At 35.9% G+C, this 21,446-nt stretch overlaps 1 protein-coding gene across 2 annotated transcripts in view; it reads right to left on the bottom strand.

Annotated features, from left to right (window-relative positions):
• Positions 1-21,446, bottom strand: part of CLINT1 (clathrin interactor 1) — a 47,181-nt gene that overhangs the window by 6,731 nt on the left and 19,004 nt on the right. For both annotated transcript variants that reach the window (XM_031598199.2, XM_090150660.1), the window contains exons 2-9: positions 17,183-17,287; positions 16,422-16,518; positions 14,815-14,923; positions 13,866-14,030; positions 10,354-10,528; positions 5,298-5,541; positions 4,387-4,468; positions 469-546 (exon numbers count right to left, since the gene is read on the bottom strand). In XM_031598199.2, the coding sequence (XP_031454059.2) occupies positions 469-546; positions 4,387-4,468; positions 5,298-5,541; positions 10,354-10,528; positions 13,866-14,030; positions 14,815-14,923; positions 16,422-16,518; positions 17,183-17,287 (1,055 nt within the window). The remainder of the gene's footprint in view (positions 1-468; positions 547-4,386; positions 4,469-5,297; positions 5,542-10,353; positions 10,529-13,865; positions 14,031-14,814; positions 14,924-16,421; positions 16,519-17,182; positions 17,288-21,446) is intronic.

The raw sequence follows: 21,446 nt of genomic DNA, 5'->3' as shown, positions 1-21,446 counted from the left end.
ACAGATGCTGTCATACTAAAGCATTCATCACCGTAGAATGCCAATTAAAAGAGTTCTTTGCCCAATATTAAACTCCACTTCTAAATTGCTTAATGAATGCTCTTCAGCCAGCATTTAGACCCACACTTGTTTGTTTCAGGTTTTACTGAATTACTTTCTGTTTCAGTTAATTTCAAAATTAGATTTGGAGTTAAATTCTAAGTTTCAAGCATATGTTTTAAAATGAAAAGGGATATATTTGGAACCAACACTTTCCTGAAATAAAGTTTATAAAAGTTTCAGGTCCATGAGACAAAAGCTGTGCTAGACAATGAATCTCTTCCTTACATGATAACAACACTTGTGGTCCAGCTCAATAAACACAATTTGCCTTGAAAAAGGAAATGACTTTCAATGAGAAATGCCACATGGCATCTCTTCCACTCTTTCTCCACTTTAACAGCATTTCAATCTGTAAATTAATCCTACCTTGTGATGATGGGAAACTTGCTGAAGCAGCAGCTGAACTAAAATCAGCAAATCCTCCAAATGGGTCAGTTGATGCATCTAGAAACAGAAGGGAGACAAGTGCTGTTACAGGATTGTGCAGAGATCCATTGCAATAATTGCATACAGAATTTATGAAAAGCCATTCTGCATTTGGCAAGATGAATTTATTGATTGTGCTACATAAGTCCACATTGTTTTTCTTTTTCATCACCACACTACATTTACACAAGCCTGAGCAACAGCAAACTGGATTATTTCTAACTGCACTGCAGATTTTGCAGTTAGGATCCAAGTTTTTACTACTACGAAAAATAAATTCAGAGAGAATAAAAATGTTAGAAAGGATTCAGGTAGTGAGGGATATTGCCAGCTTGCAGTTTATGAAATTAAAACTTTAGAATTTTTTTTTTTTAATATATAGATGCCAGATATTCTCACTGTATAGAAGTTAATTTATTATGCTTACTATGAAAAATTAAATAACTTGTGCTTAGTTTTTGTGTTACTTAAAGCATGAATGATTTTGCAGTGAACTTGAATTGAAATTTCAAGGACATGGTTTGCATTTATATGTTTTTTCTTGCTTTTTTTTGTTTGCTTGCTTTCTGCAGCATGAACATTAAGATTTCCAAGTAGACATTTAAATTATTAACTTCTGGATGTACCATAGTAACAATTTTTCACTAAAAAATACAGACAAGGTATAGAAAAGATATTATCCTTAAATCTTCCATTTTTTTATTTAAGAGAAAGCTTTTTTTCTTTAAATAAACCAGAAATAGTTTTAAATGAATCTGTCACTTATCCTTGCTATTGCTTTTAGCTAGCTATTCCACTGACCTGAGAAAGCTAAGAGACTGACCTTTTTTGTTTGTCCTCAAAGATTTCACCTCTAAACAGACCCACCCTTAGAAGGAGCTGCAGCAGTTCAATTATTTTGCTTTTAGTGTTATGCGTACATTATATAGGTTACATCACAGCTGCTTAGCCTGCAGTGCTTAGAAACTAGCCAGGTGGGACTGGAACATCTGTGCTGCACTCTAACACCACCAGGGACAGCTTCCAACATCTGGTGCCATTTCTGAATTGTCTTATCGCTGCAAGACATTCTGCCCCATCTGCTACTCTCAACTGGGTTAATTAAACTAGAACCATCTCCTTTTTAATAAATGGCTAGCAGTAATAAAAGGAACCATTCACTTTCTAATACATGCGTACATGTATTTCTTTTTAATGTTATTTTATTGTAGACATTGCTAAGAAGGCAACTCTTCTTCCAGGGGGAAATGTCTTTTCTAGCAGGGTGTGTAACATATGGTATAAAACGTGAGCACCACAGAAGGTATTGCAAGGATGGTCTCTCTGAATTTTCAGAAATATAGTACTACTAAAATCATTTTACCACCGTTCCAAAAAGGGAAAAGATTCCACTAAGTCAAAAAAATTCTTCACCACAAACTCTGAAGTGATGCAATAAGCATTTTATACACAGAAGTGTTTTGATGTTTACTCTGTCTACTGCAATGTTCATCCTTAATTCTTTCTTCCCACCACATTCTGAACTCTAAGACAGACACAGGTGAATGGCTTGAAGGTTTATAAACAGAATGAGTAGCAATACCATATTCTCAAATTCTTCCAGATTGCATCCTAAAACAGAAAACAAGCTCTCATGCTATCCCTATCATCCCTGGGTCATTTGTCAAAACATACAGTTATTTGATTTTTAAAAATATATTCTAACTCCAAATAACTCCATAATGTTCTCAGTCAGCTTTTTCTCCACCTGTACTGCCTATTTGAACACGAAAGAGTTCTGAAGAAAAGTTGAAAAGCTTAAGCTGAATGCATTAGCTCTCTAAAGATAACATTGGCTAAGATTAAATAACCTAATCTCCAGAAACACCTGAAGAATTACTTCCAGCAGGTCTGTGTATTCAACATCTCAAACAGCCTACTCCTTTACAGCAACCACCCACCTCTCCTTACATACAAGCTGTGCTGCTTTAGTAACATATAAAACCCTAAGCCTCACCAACTTACTTCCACATTTCCACATATAGATAAACAAATTCTGAGTTCGCTGAATTCATATGACTTCCCTGCCAACTTCTTCACAGGACAGATCAAAAGCTACACGTGATCCTTTCTGTCTCTTGCTCGACACTGGGAATGTTCCCACACCCTGTGCTGCAAGGAGCAGTGGTCATAGCAAGTGACCTGCATGTGAAGGACAGTGCTAATCTTCCCAGTGTGAGCTATCCTTAAAGATTCCCATGTGAGATCTGTCACTACAGATGAACCCTTTCCATCCGCATTTCCAGGTCAGGAAAGAGGTTATTTAGCAGAAGCAACTGGTAATATGCCTCTTCTCAATACCATTTCTAAATGCTGCTTTGAAGAAAAGGAAAAAAATAGAGGAGAGGGGAGGGGTGGAAAAAAAAGGTTTGCTACAGTAAAGAGCCAAACTGATGAAGGATTCAAATACGCTGCAACACAGAAGCACTTTATCTATTTTAAATATAGGAAAGCTCAAATTGAACTGAACGTTTTTATTCTTAACACAGATATATATAATTAAGAGTACAAACATAAATATAAGCATAAAAACCAAAAAGTAAAACCAAAAAGGCTTCAGTCTTTTTCCAGTCAAGAGGACACAGGTCATAATAGCCAAGTATTGAAGCTTCAAGTACTGATTAGGGGTAGTGGCTGGAGTCCAGGATATTAAAATTCCAGAGCTGTGGTATATCCTACATACACGAACACCTTTGCATATAAAGTTAACTAAATAAAGAGAATAATGCAAAATAAGTCATTTCTGATGCTGAGATGTAGATTACTGTGACAGTTTCCCTCCTCTCCCATAGAATTTTGATATATATTCTATTAAATTCCTACAGAGGTATCATTTTGGTATCTTAGTGATGAAAGGAATTCTGTTGCGTAGGGTGCTCATAAAACTGCCTTTTCTCAGACATTATAATACCTAGTGTGACATATCACATGGGTTCCTACTACAGCATACCCAGAAATGACATAATTCAAGACAGAACTGAATAGAAGTAGTCTTTACATATGTGAATGCAGTCAAATTGCCATATATGGGACTCCAGCCACTGGACTGTCATTTCTGGAATGAAGTCTCTAGTCTGAAAGAGGTGCTGGAAGAGGCTGCCCAGGGAAGTGTTTGAGTCACCATTCCTGGAGGTGTTGAAGAAATGTTTAGAAGTGGTATTAAGGGACATAGTGGGGAAATATTGGTGGCTACTTAAGTAAACAGTTGAATGTCTAGAAGACTAGATGATCTTGAAGGTCTTTTTCAACCCTAGTGATTCTATGATTTTTCTTTAAAGTGAAGGCAGGAGCTGAGTATCTACAGTGCCAGTACACACACACCCTTCTACAAATAATATGAAGGATCTCATACCTAATAATACAAGTTGCTTATTTGCAATGGAGGAAAGTTGCAAAAAACATTTTTACCCGCGAAAAAGTACATACTCACACTTAATTCTCTATTCAAATTGATCTTTAAACAAGAAATTTGCACACAGTTAACTGCCAACTGTGCTGTGAGACTACAAATGCATGAAATTCCCTTTTCTATTCCAAACTAGCTATAATCAAAATAGTATTTAAAAAAGCAACAACAACAACCTGTAAACAGAGGGCTGACTGATGTGGTGGTTAACCTTTGTGCTCCTTTTATTAACCCCATACAATAACACACACAATACCTTGCTGCAAAAGGTTCTAAGCAGCTCAAAGTTTTTTGAGTTTTAATTTCTCAGCTTATCTACTCTACTCTATCTCTGGAACATCAAACAAGTTTATCCTCAGAACTGGTTCATCAGAATATGTATTAAGATGATTAAACAAAAAAAGCACACTAACCTGTTGCAACTGGCTGGCTCGCTCCATCAAACAACAGATCAACCAGGTCATTAGATGATTTGCTGCCAGAGGATACAAAAGCCTGAAAAAGAAATGCAATTAATCTTTTGTGTCACTACCACTTTTAAAACAGAACTGGAAAGATGCATCATTTGTTCATGGATAAGATGTCTTCCTTTATGAAAACAGGGAGAGTGAAATTTGTAGAACTCCTTTCACACTGAATTGCATTAAGAGAGAAAGTTACATTTTAACTGTTCCATAATAATTAAAAGTCTTCATAAAGAAGCGAGGAAATTAAAGTAGAACAAAGAACTTCACCTCACCACAAGTTCCCTTAAAAATTCCTACAGTTATCTTTATATATACATATAGAAAATTGAGGTCTGCCTGATGAGCGTAAGCAGAACTTCTGTGGAAGTTACTGAGATGGACCTGAAATTAAGACAAGCTTACGGTCAGGCTGATTCAGAAAAGAGGACAATTGTGCTCACACAAGCAATTCAAAATGACCTTGTTTAAAGTGTTATATTGTCTACAGTAACTTACAGAAAAGCCTAAAAGCCGTGTAATTATAAGTCATTGTATGTGAAATACAGTTTGAAGTGCAGCTGTTTGTCTATTCCAACCAATGTCACAAAAAAAAGAAAACCACTTGAAGTCCTTTAGGATGAGTGGTTTCTAGAGATAGCAGGTTTGTCTTTAAAGTCAATTGCTAAAATCTAGCTAAATTTCAGACCAAATACTGAACTGCTAGCTTCACTGCCTTTCAAAATCACTTATACTCATTTTTAATAGAATAGTTCCCCTGAATACTATAATAAAAACTCTATTCCTAAAGTAGAAATTGCCCCAGAGTTTAGAGAAAGTTTTCTAAATTCATATTCTACTGTGCTCTTTCCTTGTCTCACCTTTGCTGTAGGCTGCCCAGCCTGAGATGCAGCATTCTGTTCCGGGCTTGCTTTATCACCTGTATAATGCGCTGCTGCTCCTAAGTCAATGGTTTTTGAAGGATTTGCTGAACGTTTGTGTCTGCTGGTGATAATTTCTGTAGCCTGTGTAATATGAATATGTTTGGTTGTCACAGTCTCCTCTTCATTCTTAAATTCAGCTTTGGGAGATTTACTTCTTCTTGATTTTTCCTCATCACTGTCACTAGAAGAATGAAATTGGTAAATATCATTCCTGATGGACTACCCAATTAGTTAAGCAGACATTTGGCATAGGTCACAACAGTTTTGATTACTGCAGATCCTTGTAGTGATGGTTCATACAAAATACTGCTACTTCCTATATTTGAGAAAGCTAGTTTTAGCCTTAAATAACAGATCATAAGCATAGCACCACACCTGTAGTACACAAAAGATGAAGAGAAGTTATCTTGTTAAATGTTAGCTGCAAGTCCAATACAGAAGTTAATAGGAAATCAGTGTTTAAATCCAGTGTACTTAATCACCTTCTGATGGGAACTCCTTCACATGCTATATACCAAGTCAGCAACAAGAAGTTTAGGTGGCAAGTCTGCTCTTCACTTAGACCAAGAGCCAGCAGTGAACAAGATACAGGTACTAACTTTCAGATTTGAAGAGCACCATTCCTATTTCAATCCAGTTCTCTTTCTAGATAAATGGGCTTTTATTTGCTTCAGGATGTTTGTGGAAAAACTTTTTACATAAGTATGCAATGCAGTGATACTATCCATTTTCCACAGGAAAACACATTTATTCTCAAAATGTAAAAGAATAAAAGCATCAGCATTTTAAGTGAACACTTTTTAGATGTCACTGTGCAATATTCTTTTATTCTTAAATTTTCTACTCTTACACTTTAAGCATTTCACAAGCAACCTAATTTCACCTCCACTAATAGTCATGTTGCCTGTTATCATCAAAGCAAGATTTGTACATAACACTGAAAATTACTGTAGAAAAAGCTTAAATATATTGAAAAGTATTTTGAAATAGTAATTCCCTTAGCAAGGTATTTGAAAGTGGAAAGGTTTTATATTTTAATAATGCATTAGAATATTAAAACTGTAAAATTTAAGAAATGATGTCCCTTTGTCAGTACGAATATGACAGTAACTGAAATATACTCTGGAGGGTAGCCTTTGTTCTCTGTTAACAATAGCAGGCTTTTTGGAACACATTGCATGTGTTTCACTTCTACACATTCTACCTACACACCACTAGGGATGATGGCTCAATTCATTACCATTAGTGAGTGCAAACACTCAATGTACATTTTCTTTTTCTTAAAGAAGTTCTTGAACTCACAGCTACAGGCCTGCATGTGACTGCTCACATTTCCTTGAGCCAACCTTAACAAACAACTGAGCTCTAATGTTGTCACCTAAACTTATACTTCCAACTTTAACACAGACTTGCAACAACAGACTACTGTTCCAGTTTGGGATTCCTGCACATACATCAAGTATGTATAAAATAAATACAATGGGACCCCTAACCACATTCTTATTTATAGCATCAGGATTTAATACAAGCACACAGAGAAGACTGATGCTTGTGTTAGCACCCTACATCATACACATTCCTCTGAGGCCTTTAAGATGAATGTTTTTTTTTTTAAACATGTTAAAATACTCAAGATCAAGACAATCACAATTAAGTCTCTTAAAGCCTGCTGCAATGCCATTCTTGTCTTCACTTTAGAGCCTGCCTAGTCCATGCGTACACTGTGGGTTGAGGGAGTGACTGATAATCAAAGTCCAATCAATATGAGAATGAGAAAGAGTGAGTCTTCAGTGATCTACAGCAAAATAAATGCCTAAAAGCTTTTGAAAAAAGAAATTAAACATGCATGCCAGAATGCAGGACAAACATTACAATACCCAATTTTCTATGACAACCTGTACCTTTTCAGAACTGTCTCAGGAGATCTGGTTTAAATTTTTCCTTAACCATCACATTAACAGCAATCAAACATTACAGATTAATGTTCCCTTAAAGTGTATTTACCGTGCTCAGAATAGTAAAATAACAGTGCTTCAACTGAGAATTGCAGAATTAACTTAAAAAAAATAGAAGTTACAGCTTGCGCTGTACTAAATAATTAAGAGATCTGGAAAGGAAGTATGTGGCTGTAACTTCCAGAAAGTAAACTATGGATACATGTTCTCTTTGCCTTGAGATTAGTGTACGTTTTTGCTTTCTTTGAACAACATTCCTTAAGGCAATAGAAATAGTTACCAACTGCCTGAGACCACACGAATAGTAACCTACTACAAATGGTAACAAAAGTTGCCTTTAAACATCGCTGCTGCATCCTTTCAAAGCAGCACTGATGTTTTGCTTCTTTTCTGTTCTGCTACCTGCAGCAACCTTTCTGAACACCGGAGAAACAAGGATTGATAGAGTACAAGAACTATGAAAAAAGCCTAATGGATCTTCTGCAACAATGTGTATCTGCAGGTAATTTAGAAAAACAAAACGCATACAAGGCTAGAATCAGGGCAGCAATTTATTAGTTCTTTGGTCTTAGGTGAATAAATCAAAACTAAGAGAGAAGTAGAGTTTTTCCTACTCCTGTGGGATATTGTTTATGGTCTTCTCTAATTCCAAAGGGATATATTTCTGGAAAAAAAGATTCTTCTACAGCATTACATAAAAATGCAGAGTAGGTTTCTCTGTACTTAGTTGTGTGAACTGCTATTTCACTGTAACCTACTATAAACTCAAGCCAGATATATCACAAGTTAAGTTCTTGGTTACTTTGAGCTTTTTCTTTTTTTTTCTTCCATGGAAAATACCAGCTTTGCAAGCAGTCAGAAACCCAGAAGTTAGGCCAAGTACTTCTGGTGTGCATACTGGAGGTAAAGATTGTGTCACCTGACTTCCATTAAACATTCTGAAGATGCACAAGTCAGATTTATTCTCTGTGCTTCAAGACCTTTATTGGTTTTACAGTGCTAAAGAAAATGATTTATAAAGCTATTAAACTCGAAACAATAGAACACATAGCAGCAGATTTGCCAGATGAACAACTATCACCATTTAGTCACTCTTCCTAGTGAAATGGCACCTTAATTCCATGTTATTATTTGTAGCCTGCTACTACATAAACTAGTAAGTTCTTCTGGAAGCTTTTTGTTTTTAATAATTTGCTGAAAGGAAAAAAAAACAAGCATATGGATTTCATGAAGCCTTTACAGTACAATACTGCGTTGTTGAGAGTTAAGTCACATGATTATTAAAATTTTATGTTTTTATTAAGCTTAATTATTTAACTCCATACAAATATAGCATTCAGTTAGTATAAAATGTATTCTGAAGTTTGTATTTATAATATCTCCAAGTATAGACATCTTATAACCTACAGAGTTTTATCTCCGTAGATCTGATGCTTTCTGTAGGAAGAAATTTCTTCATTTTGCACACCGATAAAATTTCATAGTTTTTGTGTTGTCTAATCACTGTGTCAAGAGAAGATGAACATTTTAGGCACTGTTTCAGAAGCCATATTGCTGCAGCCTAACCTCCCATTTATGATAAGAAAAACTGTAACTACCTACCAAAATTTTTCTTGCTTGTTTAGGCCCCTCCAAATTTCCCTTTTATTTCAAATCTTGCATTTACTATTGCAGAAGAAAACAAATACTAACCTAACATTTATTACAAAATGGAAGAACAGCAAATAAGAAGGGACAAGGGCTACAAGATCAAAAGAGAAATGAAAAACACTGTATTAACCAAAAGAAAAGATGATCATAATTTGTGATATAGATATACATCAAATATGTCACCAAAATAAGTTGCCTTTTTAGAAAGATCAGTATGAAGGACTGTGAAATAATGGAAGGTGCAAGGCTTTATATCAGCACAAGTAAGAGCTCAGGAGCCATTCAGAAATAAAGTGGAAGATAAAACTATTTATTGCACATTTTCTACCTGAACTGTGGACAGTGAGCTGTACAGACATTCTGAAAGTACAGAAAAGCACACAGAACTGTATCATTGTTAAGTTTGGAATTGTTTACTTTTCTTCTGATCCCGTCTTCTTTGTAGTCTATCGACAGCAAGTTCTAAGAGAAAACTCAGATGTGTGCAACGAATACCAGTTACATGACTTATTCATGTCTTAGCAAGAAGGCCATGCTGCCTTTTTCTTGGAAATGCTACCATTATTTTCATTTTCCTATGGAATTACTCCAGTTTCATAGATTTTGTAACATATACATATCCATACACAAATGTACATCTATGTATATAAACATACTAAATGTGTGTGGATGTTTTTGAACATGTTCCTATAAGAAATACTCATCAGAACTCAGTGCAAATTTGAATTTTCAGCTGTTTCCCAAAAAGGTATGATTTCAATATACTTAAACACTTCCCCTTCAGTAATTTCAAACTCTTACGTGTGATTTCTGAATAATAAAATTTGATGCACATGTTGAAAAGTGATGTTTTTAAAGACCTTTCTACAAGCAAAGCAGAGTAGGATTTCTTCCTTACTTCAAAATAATTAATTGCCATACATAAAAAGTACAAGTTTCTTGAGAAGGTTCAATTTGTTCTTCCTCAGATGAGCACAGTGAAGCAGCATGGTGTCAAGATAGACTAAAGCAATTTTGTATCTCCCTCTTCTTCAACACTTCAGCATTTGGCATAACTGTAGCATTAAACAGCAGCTTCAGGTACACTGTCACAAGGAAGACCACTGAAATGCTGAGACAAGCAAAAGCTTAGGAACTTCAGCCAAATTCCCTGCACTGCCAGCAGCCATCTAAGCTAGGGGCTATAGTGGAAGGCAGCCAAGAGCAGTTAACTATGAACAGAGCTACATTATTCCCTGAGGCTAAGCTGCGTAAGAGAAGCAGGTATTGACCCTAAACATGTATCTACACAAAGAATGGCAGCAGATTGTAGCTAATAATCAGTACTATCAAAGAGCTTTGTAACAGCAATTTCACGGAATAAATTCATGTTAAAACAGCTCTAGTACCTGCATCTTTCTGGAGAGTCCTCTCTGTCTTTCCTTCGGAACTTGCTGATGGTGTCATCGATTGTGCTTCCAATTTTGTCGCTTAGCTCACCTAACTTATCACTGAATGGAAAAGTAGATTTTTTATCCCAGTCTTCATCCCATTTTGACTTGGGCTCGGGATCATACCTTTCACCTGTGTAAGGCATTAAGACAAAAAATACTAAAGGCAACAGCAAACGCATACCTGTGGTCTCTTTCAAATTGTTCTCAAGTTTCTCCCCCCTACATACATAAAGCTTACACAATTTCAAAGCAAACTGAAAGGTCCTGTAATGCTGAATTAACACTTCTACAGCAATGCACAGCATGTAATACACATCATTAAGTGGCAGAAATGCAGAATCAAAGGCTTTTGTTTATGACAACTGCACAATCTTAACATACTAAGCAGCACATCAGGATACTATTGGATTCTGCTGGAGAACCCCAAGTGGTACAACCAACCCTGGCTGCATAAGCAGCTTACCAGAAATGGGACATGCTAGTTCTATAACAACAGACACTTAATGCATGATATATCATCCCTAGCCAACTGTGTGTTCACAGAGGTAAATCAAAGGTTTTTATACACCGAAATTCAAGAACAGATAAAAGCATTGTACCAAACTATTTAAAGACAAGTGTGACATACACAGTAACTTTGTTCTTTCCTTTCTATGCTCATCATTTAAATAAAATCTCCTTTCAAAAAGATGAAAAAGAGGCTGTAAAGCAACTCACTTTTTCTTCAGCCATGGAGTACCCTGGTCTTTACTGAACACTTAGAAAATTTGTCTCTTTCTATTCAAGTAATTGAGACCTCCATAGTGAGATCTTAAAGATAGCTGACAGTTTTACTTGACATCAGTTCATCTGATTAAAAAAATTTTGTAAAAGAACCTAAGCCTAGACTTAAACACACCTAGACAAACTGAGTTGAAATTACAAGAAAAAAGAACACTTAAAAATGTAACAAAGATTTAGCCTATCAGAACCACGGTATGCTTTGCTAGTTAGTGTATATAGAACAACCCAGTATAGCTCAGTTTCTAGACAAAATTTTTAAACATAAGCATTTTTTATTTGGAACCATCACACACAGAAGAGAGTTGTGTTTTTTTTTTAATACTGCTGAAAAATGTGAATGCTAATGCTGAGTAAGACTGAAGAAAAGAAAGGAAGAATGGTGAAAAATTCATTACTTCAGGTTAACATACAAATTAAATTGTAGCTCGGGTAATGTTCAAGACGTATTCAATTAAGCCACTTTTAATAAAAAGAAAATGATGGATTTCAGCTCTACAAGGTGTAGAATTTGAGATCTATCTGTCCAATAACACAATATATCAGAGAATACATTTTTCTTATAAAGGAAATAAATGCACGTCTCCAATCATGATTTGTTTAGATCCATAAAGGACAGACAAATTTGTTCAAAGTTGAGTGCCTGATAGAAATCAGCCAGATACTCAGTGGGATCTCTATCACTGGAGAAGGAAAAATTGTAAGAAACAGCAGTACTACTGTTAAATTTTGCAGGAGAGTGAAATGGCCTTATTCAGCTTATGTCAGGCTCCCAAGCATTTTAAAGTAGGTTCCATTAAAAGATTTCCTTGTGAAATAGGAATTTTAAGATAAAGATAAAAGAACTTGGAACTCAGCATTTTCAGGACAAAAAGAACTAAGGAGAACTGTGAAAATACAAGCATTTAAGTAACTAGTTTTTTTTTTTTAGGTTAAAGCCTGACCCGGGAAAGAAAACTTGTTTTGTGCAGCTAGGAAGATTAAGGACTTTACTCAACAAATGAGAGGAAAATTAAAAATCCTTTACCATAACAATGGAATACATGACAAAAGGAGATAGTCCTTTAAACTCAAAAACCTGAATTATATCTTCAGAATATATGGAAAATAAAAATCTTCTACCCAGCATACATAGACAGATCACGACTCTGTTCAGAGCAAGTCAAAAGAAAAGCACAGAGAGAATAGATAGAGGAGCATGTACTTGAAGTACAGATGCAGTGACTCATAAGTATTTCTTAAAGAGAGAACCAGCAGAGTTCCAGGCTAGTAGCAACAGCCTGTAAGAATATAATAAAGACATCCTGCCACAGAGATGGAGATTTCCATCTACTCTGCATATGAGGAAAAGGGAGAACAGAGCAACACAGGGAAGTAATCTGTCAAAAATAGTAGAGCACAAGCAAAGAGGAGAAAGAAATGCAAAGCACTAAAGAGTAGCAGTTGAAGTATAGGTCATGTACAGTTCCTACTCATACATATCATATACCAAACACTTCTCTCAAAGAAGTCACTGATTTTAACAAACCAAAGGCTTGTATCGTTGTGACATGGGGACTCATCCCTTAATAAAAGAACCCAAGAATCTACCCATGCCAAAGAAAATAAGATAAACATTTTAAGACTGACAGCTAAATAATGGATGACATGCTGGGACACGTCATACATAAAAAGCAGGTTCAAGCTCAGATCCCTGCTATGCTTTATGGCAGGGACTGGGGAGTAAGAAGGAAGCTGCACACTTGGACTAGGTACAAAAAACAGTGTACCAGTTGTGTGCCGTTATCTGATCAAGGTTGTCAGACAGAAGAGTGTACTCTAAACAAAAACAAATTGATGGTATTTCATCTTCTACAGCCAAAATCCTATATAAGCTTAATAGGTCTACATAAAGCAAATTGTGTCTTACCTCTGGGAGTCTTCCCCTGAAAAGCACGTGGGGCCAACACTACTAATCAAGCAAGGTTTTAAAAACACTGAGACACTGACTTGATAAACTCCTGATATATAAGCTCCACAATATATACGGTGCACATACTTAAAGTCAGATCTGACAGACATCAGAATCCTCATCGATAACCCAGGTATCGCTCAAATGTCTAAACAGAATTACTTAGGGAATTAACAAATCTAATGGTATATAGTACCTCCATTGTTTCACCAAAACAGTGGTACTGTCCTGAAAGCCCTAATTCCAGTTAAACAATGGTTCTAAAGTAGGTTGGTAGAAAGTAGGTAAAACAGTGTTCTTGTCCTATGGGAGACAGAAAGTATCACTTTTCTTTTTTGTTACAGTAAGAGTAAGAAATCCTGACTTCCCTATTGCTACAGCAGCATTCATTTCTCATTTAGACTCCATCCAAAGGTGAAAACAAAACAGCTAAGTTTTGGCTAAGCCAGTGCATCAATGCCACTTGTAGGTTTTTAGTTAACTTATTTACACGAAAACTCACTAAAAAAAACTGAAGAATTTGCCAATGGAAAACAGGTTTTTGAAGAAATTAAGTGTGGGGGAAATATTTATTTAATAATAGTAAAAACACTGACAGTTAAAGAATTACAAAGAAAAAACATCTATAAGAGCATCTTAGAAATACCTAATTATCTGGGCTTTTTCCCTGTTTTCTAAGGCAAGTTAAAAGTCTACATTGTCAACTCTTGACCAGCAAAGCCTCGTTAGTACTTACTATATCGGAACCCTCCTACACTGTCCGAAGAAACACCAATGTATTTGTCTTTGTTCTTCTTTGCTTTCTTCCTTTCTTCCCGAAGTCGATCATCATCTTGTGCAAATTCAACCATTTCTTTTACCTTCTGGCGTATATTTATACCCTGGTCCTTGCCATTTTCATCTATGTAGGTAATGCAGGAAAGGCAGTGTGAAAGAGAGGGGGAAGAAATGAGAAAAAAATAAATCAGAAGCAGTAATAGTGAACTTCACAAACTAACAACTTCTGCTTTAAGGGGACACGAATGTTCAGCCTTACATAAATGACAGTTCACTGAATGGTGTATTTAGAAAACGTTTAACTGCTGCCAAAACATTGAAAAGATCAGTATTATAAATAGAAATTGTATTTTCCACGAAATATTTTAATCCTCCAGAACATAAGCCTTTTTAGTACAGTTTTTGCAACTTTAATTGCAAAAACTCAATTTTTGAAGAAGTGCTTTCAGTTGGGATGTACTACAAGCTAAACATGCTCCTTTCCCAGCCTTTTTCACATTCAAAACACACACTGGCCTTGCTGCCTTTGCACTGTAAATATTATTTGGTGGGAGGAAAAAGCCCTAGCTTCAAACAGATGTGTGTGTTTTGGAGCTCTAACCTTTTCTTCCCATATGATTAAAGCTATTCCTTTACGGACACCACAGGGGACCAGTCTCTAGTGCATATTTTAATAAAAACCCGAACACTCATGTTGTGTTGGTTCTGTTGTTATTAGCCAGTCTTTTCTGCAAGTTCTTGTCTTCACTAATTAATACTCTAGGGTCCCACGTCTTGGATTCTGCACTCTTCACACAACTGGCAACAGTCACATTCTAATTAGACTGGGGAAGCTTCTAAGCTGGTTCAGGTGACTGACAACTCCAACTACTGTTTTAATTTGCTTATAAGATTTTTCTATTGCTCACCTACAAAGTGGTAATTTTCCAGGGATCGCAAATCATAAATGTGTTCTCTGGCACTTGTAACAACACGCTCTGATCCGTTCCTTATGAGGTAAGCTAGGAGCAGCAAAGACTATAAAAATACAAAGCACCTTATGATTGCATGAACAAAAGCTCAATTAAAAAAAAACCCAAAACAAAAAAATTGAAATCCAAAACTGCACCCATCAAAACTATTAAATAATAAGATCTTCCCCTTTTATATAACTGATTATCATATGGGTTCACCTACAGAGAAAAAACAAAAGCAAAAAAGCCACATCCATCTTTTCCCTCTTCTCCCTTCCCCTCCCCCAAACACACACCTTTTGCTCTTCAAGATATCAAAACTGCATTTGTTAAACTATAATTTAATGTTACCAAATCACAAGTAATTGCCTTCATCAGTGACTGCTTGTTTTAAAATACACAAAGAAATTTAAGAGGAAAAAAAGTAACTCTGCAAAATGAAACATTTCTTTTTGCTTCTCAGTCATAGCTTCCAATAGCTTTCACTGAAAAGTAACTCCTACAGAAATGTAAGAAGCCTTACACTGGATGCAATGGATATTCAAAACTGCATTTCAGGACAAATTTGAGCAAGTTAGGAAATGAATGAAGTTTAAGAATTACTTTAATTGGAGGTTTTTTTTAAGTTTAGGATTTCTATCTGGGGAAAAAAAACACTCTAAAGTAGTACCTTTAACAGCTAAAAACTATCATTATATTTCAACTTATCCAAACCTGATAAGCAATTCCAAGCAGCCTTTATAACATTAAGTAGTTATGTGTGATAGCATTAAATATTAATTTATATTGTACTTCAGGGAAAACAATTACTATGAATACAAAACATCAAGCACCTGTGAAAAGCACAAACTATGCCTTAGAATTAATTGTCTTGTTCCAACCCAGGCATCAACAAAATATAAGCTAGCTTAATACATCAGTTCTATAAAAATGAGGTTATATTTGCATAATTCAGTGAACACTGAACACCACTTTAAGTGCAGCATGGTATTCTTAAGCAAAAAGTTTCCATACCATGCTAATTAGCCAAAGACAAGAAAAATGCAAATGATTTTCAGTTCTGTTTCCAAAATGCAAGTAGGACATACCCTCATACAACAAGATCTGTAACAAGATCTCCACTCAAAGCAAAACCACAATTTACAGAATTATGAACTGTCATAAAATTAAATTACAATTTAATCTTATTTCAACTATTTTTGAATTCCTTTAAGAACATTGTCTTGATAGCATAATAATTTATCATCTGCTTCTCTTGTACCACAGTAACAATTCCATTGGTTACATTAAAAACATGAATACTACTCCAATGCTTGAACATCAGCAAAATGTAATTACAATATTACACTCATGAAGTAGCTTTTCTAAAAGCAGATATTTACTTTTCCTTTGAAAGACATCTTTGACTGCAATAATAGGATTATTAAGCAGGGAGTTAGTAAAGAAATTATAGGTTGCTAGTAGAGTGATACCTAAACAAGACACTAAATCACAATGTCACACTTATATCCTTTATAAACCAAACAAAATCCTGAATACTTCTAGTTCATGTTAATACACACCTTATAAACTCTCCTCCAGTTCTTTTTATTGTCTTTCAGCATGCGAGTCCAAAGCATGTTCATAAGTTCTGGAAACTGTTCATACATAAACGTTGCCCTAAAAAATTAAACAAAAGGAGTAAAGAAATGTTATTCTCAGCGGCTTGCAATAATAGCTTGTTAAGTCTCAGCACTGACAGTAGATGGCAGGCTTGATCTAAACCCATCCGAGTTCGACAGCATTACAAGGGAAAAAGCTATCACTGCTTCTTAGTCATACAGAAGTAATTTACATTGTAGGACTACAAAAGAAAAAATAAATCTACAAATCTAAGGCAGTAGAATAATGCATTTCATAAAGAAAAAACAACCCTAATAACCACAGCAACTAGTCAAATATGTAACTTCCAAACTAATTTCAGCAGAAAACAGTTCAAAAAGAAGAATTTGACCAGTTCTGCTCTATTTCAAAAGTCATAGAAAATCAGTTTGAAAATAAACACTCCAAGAAAACCAGACCCACTGAACAAATTCTGAGCTTACATATGTAAAAACAAGAGTTTCAAAAATAATTTTACTATGTTTTCTGCTTGACAGTTTTCAATTCGTTGTAAGATCACACATTTAAAAAAAGATTTGTGTTTAAAAAAAAAAAAAGAATTTATTTACAGCATCCCTTCAGTATTATCAGTCAGCATTACCACAGAGTTGATTTAACAGCAAATTTCACATTCTGCTATAAAATGCACCTTTCTTCATCACTGACTCAAATTATCACTTACTTGGCAATCTCTCCCATGAGTTGCCCTGAAGGTCCCCATGGATCATCATTGGTTGCTTCTCGAACCTTAGACTCTATTTCTGAATAATTCATAACCACATTGGTGCTGCAAAGGAAAAAAAAAATTAACACACACAAAGATTACCATCGAAACTGAGAAACACATGAAAACTTAATAATGATACTAGTGGGTACCTTAATGAGATACCTCTACAGGGTAGGAAAAAACATCTTTAGTGCAGAAGTTATCCTGAGGACACTATACAACGCGTTTATGTTACCTTTAAGGTTTTACTATTCCATTAGTCTTCAAGAATATAGATGAGAAACTATGGATTACATTAGAGCTGGATTCAGTCCAATAAAAGTGGCTTTTGGTCAAATTAAAATCCAAACTGAGCCACTACAGTCAAAGGTGATATCTTCCCTGACTAGATATGGTTTGCTTAGAGCTTTGTACCATGTGTTTATACACAAGAAGCTTTACAACTCAATCAGCATTCATCATTCATAAAATCTGCTGCTATGAGAAACTTGCAAATATCAATACCAAACAGGTGTAAACAAAAAGCCAGGAACCAAACCCCAAAACAAAACTCCAGTGAAAGACCACAGTAGAGATGACATTCACTAGAGGGTCTGTTTTCCACCTAAAGTTTATTCAAGGGAAAATAAAAAGAAGAAAAGCTGTTTTTCAATTACAGCAATGCAAAGATAACAAGGAATTCAAGCAACCTCTATGAGAGTTTTCACAGAAAAACGTACTGTGGAAAAAAGCATTTTTTTCCCATAAAAGCTATACAATTGTTGATAGGTGGTTTCCAAAAGGAAACCTAGTACCATGTTGTCCTTGCATTCTTTGCAGTATATCCAAAATAAGTTACAAGTTACATATGTACACAAACTGAAGAAAAGTTTGAAAATTTAGTTAAAGCTCATTGCGCAGTTGGTGTCAGAAGCCAATCCTGCAAGATGACTTCAACATACACATCATCCTTTGTGAAAAGGGTAAACTGATTGTAATACAATGCAATACAATACAATGAGGTGGTGATCATTACTTAACACCTCCCTCTCAGCCCCTCCACCCCAAGTTTGAAAGGACCAGGAGAAAAATCAAGATGCTTAGTAGTTACCCCTCTGTCCATGTAGGAGTTAGCATGCTTAGTTTTACTTGGCATAAAGATAGCAAAGATCTTGACAGAGAATAGAAACAAGAATGAGATCCCCTCAAGTCCAAAAGGGCACACAGAAGGTAATTGTTAAAACAGAATAAGATTCCTGGACTTAAGCTTGGATTCTCAGCATGAGAATTCCTGCTGTCAGATTCTGATGGATGATTTTATTCAACTTTGTGTCTAAAGAGAAATAAGTTATATGACTGAATAAATAATCAGCAAGCTCACAAAACCCATCTATATTTAAAAAAAAAGCTTGCAGGAACACAGCAGTAGGTATGAACAACAACAATTAAGGTTTTACAAATTCATTTACACTAAATGCATCTCAAGCTCCTGTTTTTGACATTTTTCTTTGCCATACATACAAATGCAAACTAATACAACTTTTATTTCCCAGATGCACGGAACTTAAACAAAAAAAAAAACAAAAAACAAAACAAACAAGAAAGCCACAAGGCAAAGCTAGAGGCTCCAGAGCTGTGCTGCTTTCAGCACACTGGCTCCCTTGTCCTGAGCAAGGCAAGCCAGGGAGTTGAATGGAAAGGTTCTGTTTGTTTTTATAACCCTCCTTAAGCACTTGTTTGAGATGTGATGAGGAGCTGGGGGTGGGTGAGAGAGCATGACGTTCAGCATTTCCTTCATTTGTTAGAGTAAAACATTTAAGATTGGAAAATGCATGAATAGACGCAAACTAACTGTAAAGGAATGGCAGCATAAGGTATGGAAGAGCACAGGGGGGAGCAAGGGGGGGGGATGAAGGGAACCAGGGGAACTTAGGTAACAATAAAAAAAAAAAAGGTGCACTTAAAGCTGACAAAACTGGGGAAAAAAACTCTATTTCTAAATCAATCCTGCAGTGAAGTTATTGTTCAGAGCAACTAGGAGAAATCTCTTTGATAAATGTCAGGATGAGATGTAATGGCACAAAGCGTTCCAAAACAAAGCATCTTTAAGCCACATTTAATTCAGCAACAAATGTAAACTTCAAAAATAAAAAAAGAGTTGTGTAGTTTGGCATTGTTCCAGGTCACTTAAAATAACCACTTCTAAAAAGGTGGAAATACAGTTTTATTCTTCCTTTCCCATGTTTTCTATGGCCCTCGTTCCATGCCCTACCCATGATTCCTGTGACCTCTGCAACAACAAAAAAAATAATTTACATCCAGATGTGAAGGGAAAAAGTGACTAGCTTGATTGCCAAGACTTCCTGTGATTGATATAAATTTAATACTCGAGGACACTCTCCGACACCAGGGGGGGCTCTCTGATTAGTTTATACTGGGCGGCTTCCAGGGAGTCGCGCCGGATCCCATGGACACAGCCTGCCCTGCAAACAAACGGAGGTCCATCGGTCGGGACTGACAGAGCATCCTAGAGCAGCCGGTGATTAACACAGCCTACAGGAGTACATTCCGATTTACACACAACTGTTAATTGAAGCCCTGCACAATTGGAATCCTGCAAGAAGCACCTTTACAGGAACTCTTAACGCAGATGCACATTGAACACATGAAGTGTATTTTGAAGGTTACATAAAGAATAAATAGATGTAAAATAAATAGATGGGTTGACATCAACACTACAAGGTGCTGCATTCCTTTCTGCTTGCACGCTACAATTTTAAGTCTATTAAAATCACAGACTGATGTCAGATTGTTTTCTTTCCTGCACCCCTTACAAGTTATTTCACCTCTGTTTCTTTTTTAAAAAGCAGCTCAGTAAAGCCAAAAGAGCACTGGCATACCTCTGTGATACAACAAGCACAGGGATGGCAAGCAAAAGATTCGCTTTTACATTTCTCACATGAGAACACTCAACTTTAAGTGTTTACACTACCAATTACAGCAACACTGAGTAGGTACCCATAGCTGAGACTCAAGTTCTCCACATGAATAAATGCACGTTGCCAGTGAAAAGCAAGTGGGTAATAGCTATAAATTTTTGATTATCTCTGACTGCAGACAATGAGACATAACTTCTTAAAAAAAAAAAAAAGGCAAATACAGTTAGAAGTTTTCCATGCATTTTATAGGCTGTATCTTAACACACTGTGAAACTGAACAGATGTACCATTGATAAAATATCCTAAAAATACTTTGCCCAAGTTTTTGCCTGTGCTTTCCGAAGAGAAATCTCTCAAAGGATCCAGGAGCTTATTAAATAACTCCAAGTTCTTTTCTAAGCTATGTAATGAGATTTGTAAATTGAGATAAAGATGTCATCTGGATGCTACAGTGTCTAAAAAACAAAGTAAGAAAAAATAAGAGAGGAGAGAGTAGATGAATGTGAGCAGGTTTTCCACTTTAAATGTACAATTTGAGACAGAGGATAATATTTAGTTGATGTTCTTCTTGTTTGCCTGTTTATCCTCCCCACCAAGAAGTTCCATACAAGAAAAAGTAACATCAAAGAAAAAAGAAAAACAAATAAGGTCTGTGGAAAAAAAGAAAAAGGACATTAACTATCTGTCACTTCAGCCCTGCTACTTTCAAGGATCTGAAAAGCATTTCAAATTTCAGGCATAAGGAAAGGAAAATCCTACAGGTCTGAGGTTACCCTCTGAGCAATACTCTATAAACAGCTTGTGGATGGCTACTTGTACATACAGCCTCACACACTGCATGAACACTCCACAGGATGACATATAAAAGGCAAACTGCAAAGAAGGGTATCTTCCCATATCAGTGACAGGAAAAATAACCCACGACACGGCCATGTCCTGGCAACTCTGCTGGGTCCACACCTTACACAGGAATGCAAGAAGCAAGCTACAAATGCTCACTAAGACAATATTAGTGAGGAAGAGGTGTATTCTGCTCTCAGTAACACATCAGCACTATATTATGAATTAAAGGTTTGCTCCAGTGAGGTTTTGGACCACATGGCATTCTCTGCAGATTCATCTGCTGCAACTGCTCCACTCAGTGATCTGATAGATAACCACTGCTTATGAAGTATAACATACAAATGTGGCATTCCTAGTCGTAGCTTACAACTGGAAACATCACACACAGTTTTGTTGTGCCTGAAATAGTTATCCCACAGTCATTGCTGGTTCTGCACTGGAAAAAACAAAACCTCTCT

The sequence above is a fragment of the Phasianus colchicus genome, chromosome 15, assembly GCF_987193195.1.
Source record: "Phasianus colchicus chromosome 15, bPhaCol1.hap1.1, whole genome shotgun sequence".
In the NCBI taxonomy this organism is placed as follows: domain Eukaryota; kingdom Metazoa; phylum Chordata; class Aves; order Galliformes; family Phasianidae; genus Phasianus; species Phasianus colchicus.
Note: the sequence above shows the minus strand (reverse complement) of the source record. Positions and strands in the feature narration are given on the sequence as shown.